Genomic DNA, 20,720 nt, shown 5'->3' with positions numbered 1-20,720 from the left:
GTTTATATTTGCATAATTAATGATTTAACCAGTGTGACTATAGTATGGGGGCGGGGTGGAGTTATCAAACTTGAGGCCAGAGACGTAAGTTGGAAACATGTTGTGGGAAAGAAACCAAAGGCCAAGTGAGGAGCTTTGGCTTCTCACCGTGCAGTGGGGAAGGGTTGAGGGTCTTTGATACCACAGGCAGAGCTGTTTTTCCAAAAAGAGAACTGGTGCCGCTGTGACTAGATAGAGAACAAAAAGCAAACACGACCTGGTAAAGTGCTGGGCATCTGAACTGAAGCCAGAGCAGTGGGAGTAGCAGGAGGGCACGCAGGGGAAAATGTGTGAGAGGCTGCCTTTTGACAATGGTTGGTGACATGTAGCAAAAAAAAAAAGCAGAGGCCAGCTGAGGGGGCTCTGCTGGGAACACCCAACCCCAGGCGGGTTGGTGCATAGAGTAGACCACGGGCTCTGAGGAGGAAACAGGCCGGGGGCCCGGGGACCAGGTGGTGAGGAATACCTCCTGGCTGTCCGAAGAAGACTTTTGTCCTTCCTAGAATGCCCAGAAGGGTAGCATCTGGCCATCTGCTTTGCTGCAAGGAGTATCAAAATCACTGATGCCTGGACCTGGGTCCTCAGCCCAGCAGCTTCAGAAGTCCTGGAGATCTTTTAAAATAACTTTCAGGCCCTTTGCCATGTGATTTTGATCTGGAAACCTGAGGTGGGGCCCAGGCATCCATATTTTGTAAAGCTCTCAGGTGACTGTGGTGCACATCTGTTTTGGGGACCCACTGCGGGACCTTACAGTTAGTCTGGAGGTGTATAGGGACCCTGGTGCTAACGAAGACTGATGAGCTGAGGCCCCGAGGCTTTAGTCTCCAGCAGTGTCTCAAGCACAGGGACCTTCACCGAATGTCTCAGGAGGGAACCCCGTCCTCCAACTCTAGGCCTCAGTGACCTCACCAGGAGATGGGACAGGCTGCATGCTTGATGGGGTCCCCTGAGCGTCCCAAAGGACAATGTACATACAAGTCATCACTTTCACCCTTGTCCGCAATTCAAAAGGGAGGTTTGGCTGCGTCACAGGGACACCATAAGAGAATCTTATTGCAGGATGCTTTGAGACATTAGAAGACAGGCTACATAATAATACTATCCATTTTCTGCCAGACTTATACAACATTCATAGTGCTTTCGCTGCTGTTTATTTCTCAGAAAAATAATGCAGTACAAACGTAAGGCGGGTGTTAAACAGGTCCCTTCTGGACACTGGGCTCTGTGTGACTTGGTGACTTGTGCAAGGTCAGACAAACCAGAGCCAGTCCTGAACCCGCCATCCTCCTGAGCTCCGGTTCTGCTTCTGGGCCATAATGGAGAAGGGTAACATAAAGGCATTTTTCTCTCCTTGTAAAAGAGAAAAAAAATGGGGGAGGGGGAATTATTTAAACACACCTCACTCATACTGCAATCACTGCATTGTTTTTCCTGTTGAAACACCCTGTTGGTTTTTAAATCCCTTTAAACCTACCCGGCACCTGTATGGCCCAGATCCAAGAATTATTACCGAACCCTTCACTTTTTATATTTAGCCACATAGGGGTTTCTGTGATGGTATCTGGCTCTTGGTTCAGTTGAAAATTTCAGAGCTTCCAGAAGTTTTCTTCTGCCACAGAAGCTAGAAGCATGCAATGCTCAGACATGATTTCTTAAATTTTTTATTTTTATTTTAATCAAGAATGTCTCTCCACTTCCGTTCTCCTGCTGGGTGAAATGGTACCGTGGCCCCACCCTGTATTGTTCCTGGGTGAAGATCCTCCGGAAATAGTGACCAAAAGAAAGGGCAGGGGAGGGATGGGGGAGGGGTGGGTGGTCTCCATCAGCAACTTATGGTTTGTGGGGTGACCTCTCTTCAGGGCAAGAACTGAGGCTGAAAACATAATGAGAACTTCCCAGCAAATTCATTGTAACAAAGCATAATGTGAGCTCACTGGGCACAAAAATAGGCTGAAGGAAAGTGACTCCCACATAAGACCTAATTAAATACTTTGATGTCAGAAAGCAGAGCAGGGAGGGGTGGAAAATCAAATCAGACCAAAGTGAAGGACCTAAATTCAAATGAAAAGAAATATTTCTCTCTCCCCCCACCCACCTCCCCTACCCCCCCCCCTTTCTCTGTGCCCCTGTCTCTCTCTTCTTTTCTTCCTTTGCCATGAAGGAAGAATAAGATGCAGGAACAATAGGTTGTAAATTCTTCAGCCAATTAGTCCAGTAACTTACTACTGTTTATAATGCACAGAATGTCACAGGCTGTTTTGCAAACACCCCAAGTTGGTTTGTTAATAACAGGAAGCTAGCACTTCTCAGTACAGTGGATCGGCTACACGTGAAAATAAATGCAAAAAACCTGGAGGGGAATAGCAGCAGACCAAGAGTAGCCTTGATTTAATTTAACATTTGGGGGTCCACACACAAATGAGCATTTTAGTAGGCTTCATGGTGGAAGTTGCTGTCATTTGTAAAATATTCTGGCCAATTAGCTAATAGTGTGCTTGGATTTCTCCTGTTTTGATACAGTAATACTAAGTACATTGTGAAGCCCAATTATACAAATCATCCCCATATGCCATACCAGTCTTTCTTTATGAACTGTGTTTATAAATCCTGTGTGAGGAAATGTGTACTTCAGCAATTTAGACCATGTGTAAAAACATAGCCAATGGGATTGTCAAGAAAACAAGTTCCAGCCTAGGAAATCCTAATGTGTTCCGCTGGAATAACAGGAGGGTGCCGGGAGTGCAATGCTCTGCTTAAATACATATTGCTTTAGAGTGTTTAGCCAATTTAGGGGCTTCCGCTTCTCTTTCTGTTACTTTATTCTTCTTTTCTTTTAGGATCCAACCTTGGAGTTTTTGAGAAAATTTGGGATTGGTCTTCTCTCAGGCACAATAGCCTCAGTCATTAACATCCCTTTTGATGTTGCCAAAAGTAGGATTCAAGGGCCTCAACCAGTTCCTGGAGAGATCAAGTACAGAACCTGTTTTAAAACAATGGCAACGGTCTACCGGGAAGAAGGGTAACATTCTTATTTTAATAAATGTGCAGGACGCAAGTACTGTTAAAAGCATATCGTACTTCCATTTTGCTGAGAGCCATTAAGCCTTCCTAAATTGGGTGTGTGTGTGAAAAGCTCTAGAGAATAATGACAAACTTGGAAAGATAACACCATGATGAGATGTTGGCAACGTGTTCTTACACCATCCAGAACCTTGGGCCACCACCGTCCGACCGGCTGCGTGTTTCTCTTAGAATCCTAAAATGAACATTTTGCTCGGCAGTTTGCATCACATGCTATAATACACCCTGGGAGCACGTGGGTAGGACACTGATTGTCTTCCAGCTGTAAATCTAGTCAAAACGTCAGCTCGTTATATTCTCCCGGGAGAATTAAACGTGAGAGTTCCGTGAAAGTGGTTTTCTTTCAAATATCTGAAGTACATGCTTTTTTCTGCTAGTCTTTTTTTTAAGTGTTACGTCTGTCTCTTCACCCCTCCTCACTCAGAACTTGTTCTCAAGTACACGAGTAATATTTTATTATTTCGATCCACACTATGTCATATTTCCTTTTGTGAAGGCCGAGTTTGTGGTCTTTTAAATTCAATTACAAAAGTCATTTTTGTCCATAGACACAGAGCTGTCTTGAAAGTAAGACCTATGTTCCAAGCAAAAACCTCCTCGCTGAGGAAAGTCATATTTCTGGTTGGACACGATCAGCATCACTTGGGCAATAGAATTCATTAACTCTTTCCCTTTGTCCAGTTTGCTGCAGAAAATATATAGCCAGATATTGCCTGGTTTGGGGTACATGTGATTTCAAATAAAGTTTCTTGTAGATGCTGGGTCAACATCTCAATAAAGCTGGTCCATTCTATTTTCAGAATTAAGAATTCAGAATTCAGAATTAATTTCAGAATTCAGAATTAAGAATGTTGCTCTTTCCCTTCCTGTTATAGGATTTTAGCTTTGTACAAAGGCCTGCTTCCCAAGATTATGAGGCTTGGACCAGGTAATGATGTTTTATTACTTATATCCTTCCTTCTTTGTTGTTCTAGTGTCTCTTTTTTTCTTATCTGTGTCGATCAGCAACATGATACATTGATCACACTGTGAAAGATGGAAACCTTGAGGATATAAAGTTGCCTATGAGTATTCAAGACACTAAAGGCATCCGTTAGAAATGTTTTCCACCTTTGTTTATAAGGTACTATTTAAGAAGACCTTGCTGGAGGCTGATAGAAGCCAAAGCCCAGCTTAAGTCAATAGGAAGGGATCCACAGCCAGGTGGAGTTCCAGGGAGCAAGGAGGCCTACCGATGGTAGCTTCTGGCTGTGGGGGAGGATTTGCACTGAGGGAGGGACCAGCCCGAAAAGACTCTCCTGGTGCCCCCCAGTTCCTTCTTGTTCCTGCCTCAACTTCATTTGAAAAATAAAAAGGAAGGAAGGGTAACTTGCCTCCATGAAGTACAGGAGTCACTTGTCCTCACGGTCACCGGGAGGGCTGTGGTGAATGCACCGTGCAGGGAGTGGTGGCGCTGCAGCCTGGCGCTCACCTTCCTGGCCTCTGTCAGCATGACGGTAGAGGCTCCTGGCTCAGGGCCTTGCTTCCAGAAGCCAGCCCACAAAAAACCGGCTGCCATCCCCACAGGGAGAGTCAGCTGCCTCTATGTAAATAGATAAGAACATAACTGCTGCAGACCCAACCGCCTGGGCAAACAGTCTTGGATTATAAGCAACTCCTGTCTCAGTACAGAACCAGGCGCCCACCCTCGCCGGCCTTTCTACCAGGCCACACTCACCTACTTAGGTGTCCTGGTATCCTCCCCCAGGAGCTTCCCCTGCCCCCCTCCCCTCTTCCCTTCCTGTTCCTCCCTTTTAACACCAGGGTCCTCCTGCCCCACCAGCTCACACACATTCACCGTCCTGTCAGCCCCAAGGAGCCAGCATTTCTACCAGCCCGAGGTTGAGGACAGCACATCCTTTCATTATCTAGAAAACACTTCCCCAATTCCCTCTCCATCTAGCCCAAACTTTCTAGGCATTTAAGCGTGGATTTTGCTTCACATTTAAGATGGAGACTTGCCTCCTGTTAGTCATTGGCCCGTGTGTAAAAACAAAGCCAATGACAAAGAATATTGGTGATTTTGTGCAACTCTCTCTGTGAGCATGTGGTATTTTCCCTTCACCACACAGTAAAACCCTGCTGGTAGACCTGGTATTAGAGAAAAATCACAGGAATGACCCTAACCCAGCTTTCTCAGGGGGGGTTGGGCCTGAAAAGAGTGATCAGGGAGAGTTTACCTAAAACAGTAATTGACTGGAACCTTAATCCAAAACTCTTAAATAATCTGACCCCAAGTTTTGTTAGAGGCTTGCAAATGTTTGGTTGGCTTTTTAAATGTTTTTGCATGAGGTGTCCTGAGTTGCTGTGCTGTTAAATACAACGAAAAGGGTTGTCGTGAGTGGACTGTCCAGGCTAAACAAAACTGTGAATGACTGGAAATCTCCTTCAGGGACCTGGCCTCCACTCACATGTAAGTCCTCCAAACATGCAAGTCCCAGCAGCTTGAAAGGAAAGAAAGGTAGAGAGAAATTTGACTTAAGGATATTTGACTTAAGGATAAGATTTTTTTTTTCTAAGAGAGTAAAAAAGTGAAAGGAAGGGTAAGTCTGGGATTTTCATCCTTCATTGTAGGAAGCACCCCATCTTCTTTTTTGTAACAGCCTCGGCAGCTCTGTGTGGCTCACCCCCAGTCACCTCCGATGAAAGGAGGCTCTTGAAGTCTGTGGTTTAAACTCCAAATATCACTAGGCTGAAAATTAACTCAATTCTGCATGTTCTTGTCCTACATTGAGAACAGTTAATAAGAGTAAACACGGCAATTACATAGGTATTAACAACCCTCTGTTAGTGGGTCTTTTTTTGTTTGCCAGAGTGCCAAGAGGGCCACAGCAGCTGAGGGGGGTCTAATAGAGTATCTTCATGGGTTAAAAATGAAAATTACAGGCAGATAATTATCTTTGGTATAAGGTTACACAAACATGTGTGGCCTGTGGATTAAAACACACACACACACACACACGCGCGGCAGTGTACGAAATAACTAAGATCAAAATCAAGTTATATTTCTTTCGTCAGAAGTCAATCTTCTGTTCATGCAGCCAGGTCTTCTTGAGATTCTGCTCAGGATATTTGTCCACGTATTAATTTTGTAATATTTTTCACACAGACATGAGAGGATAGATTACATTAAAAAGCATGGGACATGTGCCATTTATTGCATCAGATAGAACACAAAATCATCCGCATGATTTTGCCACATGCAAAGGCCTCTCCCGATTCCTAGGTATTCCGCAACCTTGGTGTTTGTCTTTCTGTATCATAGTCCTGTTGACCTTTCAAGACAAATAGTGGTCTGTGACACCCAAACTCCACTACCAAATTTTCAAGTGAAATCCATTCATATCTGAGGCAGACAAAAGGAGCAAAAGGAGGTTGAAAGCTAGCCATATTTTGTAATACACATATTTTTAAATATTCAGAAGCTATTTTTTACATTGCAATCCACTTTGAAGGCTATAAGAGAAAATCAGACTCATCTATCAAGCACCCTCTTAGAGCTTTCCTTCTTGAATGAACTAGGACAGTGCTAATTATGGACTGAAAAAGATAAATCCTTTGGCTACATATGAAAAATATGAATGGTTTCTGTTTGCAGGAATGCCACATGCCCTTACATGACTAAATGTGTCTGTATTTATTTACTTTTAAAAATTAAAAGTGCCTGAAAAAGAATCTGATGCGAAATGATGAAAGTTACAGAAACTCATGGGGAAAAAATGTATTCGGAGACTCAAGATGGTCTTGATTTTGCTCTGAGAATTTTCCACAATAGCTTTATATCGATGTATTAGAGCCCAAGGACCGACAAGTCTACACTGCCCCTGCCTGATAAGCTGCGTGGGACTTCACAGAGTCAGAAACCCAATGGGAGAAAGTGACACTATTTTGCAAGCTGGAGATAAAAACCAGCTCTCTTCTTTTCTAGGTGGTGCAGTGATGCTGCTGGTTTATGAATACACCTATTCATGGCTTCAGGAGAACTGGTGACCACCTGGGAAGTGTTGAGATCATGGGTATTTGCTCTACAGCACCATGAGGAGGGACTATCAGCTCGGCTGATATGATTATAAATTATAATTATACAATCATGTACAATTATTAAGGGGAAACAGTTTATTCAAGAACAAAACCTATTTTGATACTTCAAAAATTATCTCTAGACAATTTGAGACTGTAGTTTTGGCCATATCCATAAGCCTGTGAGAAGAAAAATAGTATGAAATAGTGAGGTATGTAAATTGAACACGGAAAATAGCATAGAAATCAGATATATTTCATAAAAGCTATAAAAATTTCGTGATCTGTATTCCTCTTACACTGCTTCACGATGAAAATTCATTGTATTGATAATTTTTTTTTCCCCACAAGGTCAAGAAATGCTTAACGTATTAAAAAAATTTAGCCAAAATTTGAAGTTTTTATAAGGAATTAAATTATCCCATAAATAATATTTAAAAGGCACAAAATGTGTTTAAAGTACACTAAAATGGCATTTTTAAAATGTTGAATTTTATGTTAAAATTTAAATCTGGTGGTATTCTTTAGAGTAGTAATACACATCACAGCTATATTTTCCCAAAGCTACTTTATATTTTGCACTGTTGTTTAAAGCAGGTCATATTTTTAAATCCTGATACGTGAAGTCTTTTATGGCAAATAGAACACATGAAATTTCCTTCACATAATTCCCTTTGAAAACAATTTTTGTTGCTGAAATATTTTCATGGTAAAACACAGATTGGAACCACTCCTTGGGCCCATGTGTGTTGTCTGTATTTGCATCCAGATATCTTTGTTCAGAACTCTTACCTGTGCCATTCTTAAAAAGAATGTTTAGTGTAAAACTACATTTCCAAGTTATTAGTTTTAAGTGACGGCTTCAGGTAGTGTTAAAATATGTACTATGAAGGGGGAAATATTTCAAAATAGAAGTACATTCTTAGCATTTCCAAAGATTCCTGTACTAACATGCACTGTAAGAGATCTCTCCTTGGCATTGATATAACCAAACTTGATTTTATATTTGCATCCTGAAATGATGCTACGTTAGTAGCTAAAGTCAACAAAAATATCTGCCCATTCTAGATGACACCTGTTCTTAACTACTACTGAGGGACATTTCTACCATGAGGCTCTGTCACTAAAGCATTTGGAGAATAAAAAATAAAAGATAACATGATAATTATTACTTTTTATTAATTTAGAGCATTTGAAGTATAAAAATAAAGGCTTTTTGACATACTGTATATACATACACAGCCTTCGGTTTTACATCCTTTCCAACGTGTTTTTTAATTTATATTTCAGCCCAATATTCCATAAGAGGGTCATTAAAAGTAGGAAAAAAAAAAAAAGCAAGAGAAATAAGAATGTGTATGTTGTACAACTGCATTCTATCCTTGCAGGTAATGCTCTTGCATCCTGTGAGGGAGAGAACTGCCTGCATAGAGGCCATGAAATTGAACCTTTAACCTCTCCCTGTGAATGGGATGGAAAAGGATCTCTGAAGAGTGCATTTGCCCGTTTAAAAATAACACTTTTACCCCCTAAGAAACAAAGGAAATATGTCAACATTAGCCAATAATAATAACATTTAAAAATCAAACAGTCCCAATCCCGTACCCCATCCCCTTTTCCTTCTCTTATTTTTAAAAGTAGTTTTAAATCATATTTTGCTTTGAATAGCAAATTGTATTTTAGCTTTCTGTTGTCTTTATTAAGTTACTCCATGTGAATTCACTGTTGCTAAGAAAAGACCAGGGGGAAAAAGAGAAGAAAAAAAAAAAATCTTGATATCATTAATATTAGATTTTTTTAAAATACAAGAACCAGAAAAAATTATAAATAGCATTAACAAGAGATTTCTTAATTTAGATAAAGAAAATATTTCATTGTGTTTCCATACAAATGATTGGTATTTTTTTAAAGACTCCTAGTAGCCATCTAAAAAATATCTGATAAGCGATAATTCTATACCTTATGTCAGTTTTTCTGGATGGCAGGAGAGTCCCTGTATGGTATGGTTTTAAAGTCTCCACCAAAATATTGGACTGGTATCTTTGTTCCATTCAGTTTATAGTCTATTTTCTCACCAGACTGGGAACTCCAGATGTCAACAGGAGTTTTATAAGATCAAAGGAAGACTATGGCCCTGAGAGTTCATCTGCTCCTTCTGCTTATTCTTCTCCTGAAGTTATAATCCTCTGTTTGTAGCACTGAATTTTGGTTGCTTTAGAAATAAATGCAGTTCAAAGCTCTCCCTATAAGATATCTGTTGCTTGAAAAAAGCAATTCCTCGAATATAACTTATGTGTCAGAAATCTGCTTACTGTTTATACGCTAGTGATCTGAAAACCTTGCTCGTCTAGGCCATCTGAGTTTTAAATGAAGCCATGAAACCGATGTGGCGGAACTGGATGGCCGTGTGGACTGCACACAGCACAGACAGGAAGGAATCAGGACCGCCTCACGAATGCCTCTTGACCACCCACATGTACTGATGTCCCCTTTCCATTATTGCACAGAATTAATACCAAAAAAAAAAAAAAAACCCACAATATATTAATTTTCCAATAGATGAATTGTACCAATGTTTTTAAAATGTAGTTTCAAGCCTACATATTGCCAAGCAGGAAGAACTTTCTAAACAGAAGAGAAACACTGTAGAATTTTGCCCAAGGAAAGCAGTTGTTTTAAAATACAACACATAGCACACGCTCGCACACACGTATACCCACAGCTCTACTATTAACATTAAAGTGAAAACCCCATTGGTCTAGAAAGACTTATCAGCTAAACTATGTCCTGTAACTCCAGAAATGAATAAAGGGAATTTTTTTAAAAAATTAAATAGCATTTGTATTTCTAATACCACCACCAGTTTACCTACATGTGAAACATGCTTCTATACAACAATGTAAACTTCACAGCAAGCCATTTTTACATTCATTAGAGCAGAATTTTCCATTTTCTTTAAATTACAACATAATTTTGGGCTGAGATTGCTGAACACACAGGTAAGCCAACAATAACAGTACAATTTAGTTTCACAGTGGTTTTCTTAACATAAAGTCCATTTTAAGTGTCTTTGTAAAGCATTTCACATTAAACTTAAGTTTCTAAGTGACTTCCTTTAAAGCCTTCTTGTTCAGATATTTTCCACCCTCATGTCTTTATATGCTTGGCATGTGTGTTGTTTGATTAGGATACAAAATGGGAGACTGGCTTGTTTAATCTGTTTTTGAGTCCTCTGCTGTAGAAAGAAAATGTCCTTCATAAGATGTTGAAGCCTTCACTGCACACACAAAATTTGGGGCAAGTCCAGGTCCAGGAGCCCGAGCAGCCCACCACCAAACAGAGACAAAGACGTTGCCAGAAAGTCACCTTTGCAAAAAGAAAGAAAAAAATAGATAGGGGTGGGAGGGAGGGGGGATATCCCAGGGAATGAAAACACAAATGCACCATCCAGAGTCCATATTTACAAACTAATAGAAAATATAAACATTATTGTATTTGGAACCAACTCAAAACACCAGGAGGAGCTAAATTCAGATATTGCTTGTGTTACACATTATATTTTCCAACAAAATAGGTCATCTCTTAAAAATAAACAAAGCATCACTCAAGTCAATTATTGATTAGTTTCCTAATGATGAATTAAAGCTTATTTGGTCACCTTATTTGATTAGAGGGTGTAGCATAACTTTTTTTCTATATGTATTTTCCTTTATTGATTTTGCAAAATCTCAACAATTGCACGTTTCAAAAGTTCAGGTTGATTTAGAATAAATATACACATGTGGTTTTACCAAAGACTAGTTTTAAAAGTTCCTTAAGCCCTTTGAGGGGTGCAGGTTTCTTTGCTACGTTAAAACAGTGTGTGGGCAACACAAATGTCTCATTCAATCCTTAAGATTGCTTTTGTTTTCAAATCCTAAAGTCATGTCAGGTTTTCTGTAAGAGAGAAGTTATGGCAAGAAATATTTAAGTGTCATCAGCACAAAGGATGTGAGTCCGTAAAGCCAGCTTTGGGGGCGGGAGGGCAGGGGGTGGGATCCGAGACCAGGGAAGAGGGGGAGGGTGTGCTGAGGGGAGACCGGGGGGGAAGCTGCGTCGCGGACAGAATTTCCCATCAGAGTGCAGAAGCCGTGACAGAGTGACTACCTTCTCTGGCTGCCTGCATTCCCTTGAACGCCAGCGATGCGGGAATGTCACAGTTGTGGGGGGAAAGCGGGGTGCCGCTGGCATGTTGCCACCCGTGTCCAGCCACATAACCGGAAGGAGCGGCGCTGTAGGTCATGTAAGGCGACACTTGGGCCGGGGTAGGGTAAGGAGCCATGCTGGATGCCGACACAAAACTGCTGACAGCTGGTAGACCATTTGGTGCCTGGGAGTAGGAAAAGAGAAGAGGTGAAGGTCATCACATTGCAGTAGCTGACATTTCACCGGTTTTCAGGAAGTGGCAGAATGTAAGTTCGAGGAGTAGTAGCAACATTCCGACTCTACTTTCTGATTTTTTTTAGATTCGATCTTTATATTCTGCCTGCCTCCCCGTCTTGCTACTCAAACATAATGCCAAAAGACAAGACGTTATTCCTTCCACAGAGGTTTTGAGAAGGCTACAACCAGAAGTCACAGTATTTGCTTTGCTATTGGGAATTATAGGAAGGAAATACAGGGTGAGGAAAGAATTAATGGCGATAAAGTGCCCTCAGAAGCTGTCCAGCTATCCGAATGCCTTTGTCAACCTTCCCTGTACGTTGGTTTTGTTTGGCTCTTTTGTTGAAGCATTTGTGAAGGGCCTGGTGGGTGTAGCTTTCGTTTCCAGTAAAGAAGGGCACAAAGTGTAGGCTGTCACTTTAGAAACTCAAAATGAGCATGACCTTTGTTAAATAAAACATGGGCCGTATTTTAAAATGTCATGTTGAAAATGCCTATTGGACAAAGGACACGCAAAATCAGACAGTTGTCTTGTAAGAGTGTTTAAATGAAGACCGGGGTATTTTTTCCAGAGCTGTTTTATCAAAAAGGAAACTGTCTATTGGAATATAAAAGAACTGCATATGTGTGGTTTTAAAATTGGAAAACTGGTCTGCAAAGTTTTGGGGTCCTGTGATAGGAATTTTTAAAAGCCACATGGATAAATCTCTTGAAATGAATTTAAATGTAAAATCTTAGTTTGCAAACAAAATGCAGCAGCCCTGGCAAGTGATTCTGCCTAGAAACCAGTGTCTCTTGGCATCCAATAAATTATTGTTGGTATTGTTACTATTAACAACAACAAAAACACCCTGATTTCTAATCCTGATTCTGGCATGAACACTTGGCATCCCTCTTCAAGTAACTTATTTTTTTTCCCCTCAATTTCTACATTACTTAGAAATAAAGAATAAATCTTTTCCCTGGTAGTGATGTGAATGAATTAACATATCAACATATTTCCTAATGAGAGTGTAATGTAAATACTAAAATCACTAGTAGTAAAACTGATTCAATCCTTAGGGGTTAAGAAAAGCAGACATATGTTAATTAGATACTTTTTCCAATTTGATTGCAACATAGAAATTATTTTCCAATTTAATTCATTGGCTATTATTTTCACTTCCACATCTATGAGAATGCAATGATAGGCTCTCAAAAATGATTTTGTCAATTTAGAGTAATAGAGTAGAATAAACACATGGATATGACTTAACACTGCTCATGGATTTCTGACGAAATAAGAATAAAAGTAGAGGGGTTATCCTTGTGTACTGGGTCTGTAAGAACACATACCTCCTGTTCTGGTGTCAAAGTGCCTGTTCTCTGAAAAATGAGGAAGGAGAAAGGATACTAAGGCTTTTTGACTATGTCCTATGTCCCAGGCACCATGAAATACCCAACGTATTTTATGGAATAATGAAGATTGGTGAATTGTAACTCATTATAAACTACTGGGGTTATAATAATGACAGGCTAATATATAACGATTACAACACAATGTTCAATTGAAATTAAAATGTATTTCAAGGGTCCCATAGGATGGTGCTCTATTTTTTAACAAAGAAATCATTGCTCATCACTTTAAAATATAAATGAAATCTTATCCTCTTTTTATACACAAGAATGTAGATTAAGGAATTTAGCCATTTACCCTGGGCCAATTGGCAAGTCAATAGTCATGTGTTAAAAGAAGTTCTCACCCCTGTCTGACACGGATGCCCTGTAGCAAATCTTTTCCTGCTTTTTCCAGGACAATTCAAAGACAGACACAATTTAATATCAAACTAGAGCATCTTTTGAGATAACATCTTATAAAAGATTCTTTCTCCTTCTAGAGCCCTATTCTCATTGCTAGATCCTCATTCTGTTTCTTAACTTCTTAAAAAAAAAAAAAATCTTCCCCCATTCGGAGGATGGCTCATCAGAGAACGGCTCAGAGGAGACCCACTCCAAGGCTCTCAGAAGATGAGTAAGACAGCTATCCAACTGCGGGAGAAATCTAGCATTGCATAGAGGTTATAGTCCCGGTCATTTTTGTGGATGATTTTCCCAATAACCCATAAGAAATGAGTTTCAAAAGGAATCATTTCAGTCCACTTATAGAAACGTATCTGCATCTGCATTGGCCTCTTCCATTCTAGATTAATTAATATTTTATACTGTTGACACCAATGTCACTAAGAATCATAAAATAAAAATGTTAAGGTTAAAATTATTTTTAAAATAGTGAAAACCTTTGCTCAACATTTTACAAGTACGTAAGGTTAAACTATTTAATATTATACGTGACAGAAACAATGCTCTCGTTAGCCAAAAAATGTGTTGATGAATTCTTATTTTTATGACAGCTAAATTTTTCCTATCCATTCTTTTTTCTTTGCAATTTTTTTCTATCATCCACAATTATAGTTTCCTCTGAAACACTTGCTTCCTCATCTTCCCTTTCCTCCCCTTACACCCTTGCCCCTGGAACCACTGCTCCTTGATGTGCCCCCTTTATTTGGGGTTCTCCACCTGTTCTGTTGCAATGGCTACAATCCCCTTTCATGGACCCGCTTCTTTTTGCCCTGAAACGTCCCTCCTGAGAACTCGGGCTGGATCGGACTCTCATCTTACATGACGCTCCTGGGATTCCGGGGGAGGAAGGACACTGGATTTAGGCCTGTGTGACCTTCAGGTGCCTTACTTATTCTGTGACTACATTTGTTTGTCGAGCATAAGATAAACACTACTAATTTTTTCCATATTGTCCAATTGCTTATACTTAAGGCACCAAATTTGCTTTTATGTTAGTATTACTATTAGTATTAAACATTTCAAAGTTCTCTAAAATTCACAACATATTTAGAGTCATTTCAGTGATGCAGTCCCCTCAGTATTGCAGAAAGGATGAATAAGAAGGGAAGCTCAAAGAGGTTTGATCTCCTCTTCTTGTTAGTAAAGGCAAGAGTAGGCAAAAGTGTTTGCTTAAAAGGAAAAAAGAAAAAAACCACAGATATCTTTAAACAGTATAAAAATAACTCTTAGCATTCCCTCAGGTTAAATTATCACCCAGATTTGGGGTTAAAAAGTTTTGTCTTAATTTTCCTTTTTACTTTTAAAGGTCAGATTTAGAAATTTAGAAAAAGCAGCATAAGAAAGATGAGATGACAAACATGCTTTAAAATGTACCTGCCACTTTCACTATTCATTCATCCTAGTGACTCAGTAAACCTATCGATTTTCTCACTAGTAATTCTGAAACATGACATTGGTAAAAGATATAAATCTCTACTGGATAAAGGAATTGTTATTTATGAAGCAATCACTGAATGAGTAAAATTTTCCACCACAAAGGAAAACAACTACAGGTAGCATTGATGTTTGTTTATTCTTTCCAGTAAAAGAGTACATGACTTAAACTTCCCAAATCTGTTTAATGTTTTCGGTGAACGGCATGTAATTAATCTGAAAAGCTAGTTAGGCTGAGTAGAGAGAGACTACCAAATGTACACCATAAATATAGTGGGAGCGAACATGCTAAATTACTCTATTTAATTGGATTGTAAATATGATTTATAAATCAACCAACATACAGAATCCCCAGAGAAGAGTAAACAAATTTTCCAAATGAAACCCCAGCAATGGGCATGTAATGGAAATCTCATTTCTGAAAATGACTTTACCTAAAGATTCCATAAATAAGACCTCAGTCCATCAACCCCTTTTTTTTAATGTGGATCTTCCATAAAAGCCACGAGAATCCTCTCCTCCTGAGAACTGTACAAGGATCTTCCCTGAAGCAAACTCTCTCCTACCTAATTTTGAGAATGAGACTTACTAATTCAAAGTAAAATATACCAAATGGCATACCCTAAAAAAAGTAAGTTTTTGCTTTGTTGAATGTTTTTGGAAAAAGATTTTATCTCACTGGCATTAAAGGAAATAGTCTAGAAAAAAAACACATAAACTACAATGCCCAGTTAAGGTTTGAATGAAAGCATGAGTTTTCATTTTACTTGTTCTAAAATGTGAGAAATACAGATTTGTCAGTTTTTATTTTTTTTTAAAGATTTTTATTTATTTATTCAACAGAGATAGAGACAGCCAGCGAGAGAAGGAACACAAGCAGGGGGAGTGGGAGAGGAAGAAGCAGGCTCATAGCAGAAGAGCCTGATGTGGGGCTCGATCCCACAACGCCGGGATCATGCCCTGAGCCGAAGGCAGACACTTAACCGCTGTACCACCCAGGCACCCCCAGATTTGTCAGTTTTTAAAAATATGTTTTTAAATTAGTATGTTGAGAAGATGTATTGGCAGAGAGCTAGACTACAAACAGTTTGAGGACAGGACCTTGCCTTAATAATTTCAATATCCTCATAAAATGGGACACGTCATAGGTGTTTCATAATCATTTGTATACCTAAGTTAGTGCAGCCTTTTGAAAGCAGAAGATGGAATACTCTTGCTTTAAAAACAAAACAACAGGAAAACTAGGCACTCTTTATCACAGAACTGACTTTACACTTCCAGTAAGCAACATGAATAAAGCTGTTGAAAAAAAGTAAATAAAAGTTCTAATGTAGCCATTCACTATTTAATTTACACTTGTTCCATTTATCCACAACCCCCCCCCAAAATGGAAATGCATTAATATACAAACACTTCGGACCACACACACACACACACACACACACACACACACACACACACAAAACTGGTATGTATGACAACTGTCTGGCAATTACAAGTTATAGACCAGAAGTCTTCACATTCAGGGAATTGTCTACTCAACATTTTCTCTCTTGAAGAAAATGCAGATAACTGTGCCAAGTCCTGAACCCACAATCTTTTATCCACTCATCAGTTCTACCTGGTCCTGCCCTAATGATAAATGAGTTTACTTTGGCTTTATAGTAGAGTAGAGTTAGCCACAAATAGAGACGTGCTTCACCTAGAATTCAGCCTCCATATCATTAGCAAGAGAAAGTTTCAGATCTGAGAATAAAAAAGATTTTCTCTTTTTTTGGTGTAAACTTTTTTGTTTGACTGTTGTTATACCCTTCTTAATTCATTATGAAATGACCTAGTAAAACAAATCTGATAAAGTGAAGTGACGGTTGTAAATATGGTTTCAACATTCATCCAAAAAGATCTTAATTATGCTGAGTTATCACACTGCAGATCTAAATGTCTTTAGGTAATGGAAAGCTGTTATTTAAATTTTTCTCCTAAATTTTATGTTTCCAAAATATTAAAATTAAGGTAGTCTTGAAAAAATCTCAAATTACTTATTTTTCGTATTTTTATATGACACACTTTACTACCACATAATCATTAATCTTGTTTTAAGACACTAATAGTTAAAAGCAACCCAGGTCACGGCATGTTTTTCATAATAGGTAACGTCATGAATTTCAAAGTCTCTCTATTGGCACCTGCCTACAATTGGATTCTCTACAAAATTATAAATTATTTAAGACAAAATTAACTTTATCTCACAGATGAGAAATCCAGTGCTACTTCATGTATATTTTCATGAAAACAGCATGTCTGCAAGGACAACCAGTGTTTAAAATAATGCGCTACAAAATTATATTCAGGATTCTGAAATACTATCTTTATTTCAAATACAATATACAAATGAATGCTCCATAAGATTTTCAGATTAATTTGCCTCCAAATCCAACCATTTTCACAACTCATTTAACTGTAAAACTCTGAAGTTTTTCTTAAATTCAAGTTTGTATGCACTATTCCCCATCTCTGACATCTCAATTTGTAGCTAATGTTATATTAAATTTGCTGTCTGAGTGAACATACACTACCCAAAATTGGAGATACTTGAAGCTTGTAAGTCTAACATTCGGATTATTTCAGTTACAGTACCAGATATGCAGTATATTTTTTTCTGACAAAGTATGTCCAATTGTAGAAAATGTTTCAAGAGCTATACAACGATTTATAAACTCTAAATAAAATGAAGCATTAATTCACTAAGTCCCATGTAAAAGGGTAGATATATTCCAACCCCTCCCCCTTTTCTTTGCCATGCAATTGCATTCAGTAGAGATTTTATGTTTTCAACAGAAGAGAACCAGCATTAGGAACCAGAGAACATAGCTGGCTTTCAGAATTAGATGAGATTAAGTATTTCTGGCCCAAAATTAAATGCAGGTGAAAAAAGCCAAAACAAATAAATATCCTTCTTCTTCTATCCTCAAGGGTAAGAACTCCTGAATGATAATATAAAATATTGACTTCAATGTAATATTAATCAGTAAGACAAGTGTGAATATTCTATATTAGTATTTTAAAAAACAAAAGATAGGTGTGTATACAGCTGAAATGTGCATAAGGTTCTAATTACTAGTGATCAGGCATCTTTCTTTTTTTCTTTTTTTTTTTTTTTTTTTTTTTTTTTTTTTTTTTTTTTTTTTTTTTTTTTTTTTTGCAGTTTAAACTGGGAATAGAAACTTTAGATTACTGTAATCACTAGTACCTACAATCAGTTGTCAATTTGGTGCCTTTGGTAATTTTACAGGTGTCTTCTGGGAAAAGATTATACTCTAATTCCTATGACTCTGAATTCTCAATTTCCTCCTCTATATACTAAAATGAAACTAGGATCGTATAATATTGCACTATTTAATAAAAATTATAAGTGCCCTGAAAGTATTATGTGCATAATTTTTGAGAATTTTTTTGTCAAAAACTTTCAAATTTTGTTCATAATACAAATAGAGAAGAAATGTTACTTAAGTTTACATTTTTGTTGTAAAAGTGTACTTATGCTGGTAACTTTTGAAAATAATAATAATTTTTAAAAATAAAGCTGCCCTTTAAGTATTTGTAAGAGAAATGCATAGATATATGTGTGTGTGTGTATACACACAACACACCTTACTATTTTTTGTTTATAAGCAAGTATTAGTATAGAATTTTACCCTCAAGGAAATCAATGTCTAAATTCCAAAACTGCTCACAGAATGACACAGCCTAAATTTCTGTGCTTACTTAGCACACCTTCATCATTAAGCACTATTTCGGTAATTACAATACAGTAACCACTGATTTAATTGTGCTTAGAAACCTTTCAAGCTTTGAAATTTTACATCATCTGAATTATATTACTACATGGCAATGAGGAAGATTAGCAATTAAGAAGTTTCCAAATTTAGGGCACCTGGGTGGCTCAGTAGGTCTGCCTTCAGCTCAGGTCATGATCTCAGGGTCCTGGGATGGAGCCCCGCATCAGGCTCCCTGCTCAGCGGGGAGTCTGCTTCTCCCTCTGCCCCTCCCCCTGCTTGTGCTATCTCTCTCTCTCTCAAATAAAAAAATCTTTTTTAAAAAGAAGTTTCCAAATTAAAGATATAAATATCTTTTTCTTCTGGAAAAAAATTAACTTGTTCTCTTATGTATTTAGAACAATACTTATTTGGCCACATATCTTTCATTTACTTGCTTTCATAAATCTCATAATTTAGTGATATAATAGTGTTTAAATGTAATCAATTTTAATGTTCAGAATATACAGAGTAGATTATTTGAATCAGTATTCTATTTTTATTTTAAAATGGTCAGTGTGCTTTTGATATGTGTGTATAAATTAACCATTTCTAAATGAGTATAAACACTAGATATAATTCAAAGGAGAAAAAAATGAAATAGCCAAAGATTTTTGAATTATGACACTGCTTTATATATAAACTGGGTTTATCAACTATATGTGAGAATTAAAAACTATTTTTCAACTCTTTACTTCCTGATGTTATTACAACAAATAATGACCCAATAAAAACTACTGAGCGCCTATTAAATGCTACTATGTGCGGTGCTTTAAAAACACTCTTAATGTTTGTAACAAAATGCCTTGACACTTTTTGACTATGAGCTCTCTGAACAAAGTATATTCTCACCAAAAGGGGGGAAAAATGCCTGTTTTTAAAAGTCAATCTCTAACCGCCCTTTATAACCATAGGTACTATTAAATGGACGCTTACTCTGCGGCCATATGGCTGCATTATCTCATTGAATCTTCACATCCCCTGATGTTGGGACTATTATTTCCCCGTTTTACAGATGAAGAAATGGAGGTGCTAAAAGGTTAAATAACTTGCTTCTGTGACAATGGTGCCCGAAGATGGGAGTTCCTAACCATTGTACATATGGCCTCTTCTTTATGAGTGAGGGGCTTTTTATAAAAGAAAATGGCAAACTTTCATGTAATTTCTCCTTGTCATTCTTTACAGTAGAAACAGACCCGGGAAAGGGACTCTTCTTTCTTCGCTGCTATTTTCTGGGATATTTGTCATGGGAGAGCTGCTAATATGTATCTGACTCTGTTTAAGCAAAAAAAGGGAGAGAAAAGGAAGTGGAAATAGGGTCTGTTCGAGAAAACAAGGATTAGGATTTTTTCCCCAAGTGTATGAAAGTAACACGTAAAACGCTGATTCTGACAGATAAGAACGCACTAAGTTTTAGGACTTCAAAATAATAAAACGAAAACTGGGTATTTTGAGACTTTGGAATTGGAATTTGATACTAAGAAATTTGCAAATCTACCCAGATCTGCTTGCTCTAAGAAACGTCAGGCTGCCTTAAAGTCCCTGTTTGTTTGTCTGTTTGTTTGTTTTTCAGAGCTTGGAGCTCGGGACTCCATCCTGGTGGTGAATTTAGACTCAAAACTCTAGGGCTTTTGTAGTGGTGGCTGCTTAGTTTTTATCAGGGCGGGGGAAAAAAAAAACACGAGTGTTCTAATTTTTCTTTTGCAGAGTCGGGGGAGGGACAGAGGGAAAGAAAAATTAAACGGTCCACAGCCAGTCCGTATAATTTGAGGTTTTCTCACAAGCCTCCCTTGGGAGATTACAACGTGACCTTGAATGGGGAAATGGTAACTTTATTAAGTTTATCTGGTTGCCCTCTCTTCACTATCGCAGGGCGAGCCACGTTTGCTTGTTTTCGGGGGGCCACGGCACGAGAAATGTCCGAGCGCGAGGACCCCGCAGCCCACAGCCCCGCAGGCCGCGACCTCCGGCGTGCGCTCGGCGGGCGTGGAGGCGGCTCGCGCGGGCGCCGCCCTCCCAACCGGGTCGGCG

General features: G+C 38.6%; 2 protein-coding genes across 13 annotated transcripts in view; one reads left to right on the top strand and one right to left on the bottom strand.

The window, feature by feature from the left end:
* Nucleotides 1-8,516, top strand: part of SLC25A21 (solute carrier family 25 member 21) — a 479,253-nt gene extending 470,737 nt beyond the window's left edge. For all 9 annotated transcript variants that reach the window (XM_034648650.1, XM_034648645.1, XM_019806189.2 and 6 more), the window contains 3 exons: nucleotides 2,877-3,058; nucleotides 3,996-4,048; nucleotides 7,088-8,516. In XM_034648650.1, the coding sequence (XP_034504541.1) occupies nucleotides 2,877-3,058; nucleotides 3,996-4,048; nucleotides 7,088-7,149 (297 nt within the window). In that variant the 3' untranslated portion in view covers nucleotides 7,150-8,516. The remainder of the gene's footprint in view (nucleotides 1-2,876; nucleotides 3,059-3,995; nucleotides 4,049-7,087) is intronic.
* A 1,901-nt stretch (nucleotides 8,517-10,417) lies between these two features.
* The window catches only part of PAX9 (paired box 9), a 30,053-nt gene continuing 19,750 nt past the window's right edge, over nucleotides 10,418-20,720 (bottom strand). For 2 of the 4 annotated variants that reach the window (XM_019806185.2, XM_019806184.2), the window contains exons 5-6: nucleotides 11,326-11,548; nucleotides 10,418-10,545 (exon numbers count right to left, since the gene is read on the bottom strand). In XM_019806185.2, coding sequence (XP_019661744.1) covers nucleotides 10,454-10,545; nucleotides 11,326-11,548 — 315 coding nt within the window. In that variant the 3' untranslated portion in view covers nucleotides 10,418-10,453. Of the gene's footprint in view, nucleotides 10,546-11,040; nucleotides 11,549-20,720 lie in introns of those variants that run through there. The other 2 variants (XM_034648641.1, XM_034648640.1) reach the window with 2 other exon arrangements.

The sequence above is a fragment of the Ailuropoda melanoleuca genome, chromosome 20 (genome assembly GCF_002007445.2).
Source record: "Ailuropoda melanoleuca isolate Jingjing chromosome 20, ASM200744v2, whole genome shotgun sequence".
Taxonomy (NCBI): Eukaryota; Metazoa; Chordata; class Mammalia; order Carnivora; family Ursidae; genus Ailuropoda; species Ailuropoda melanoleuca.
This window is presented reverse-complemented; position numbering and strand designations above follow the sequence as displayed.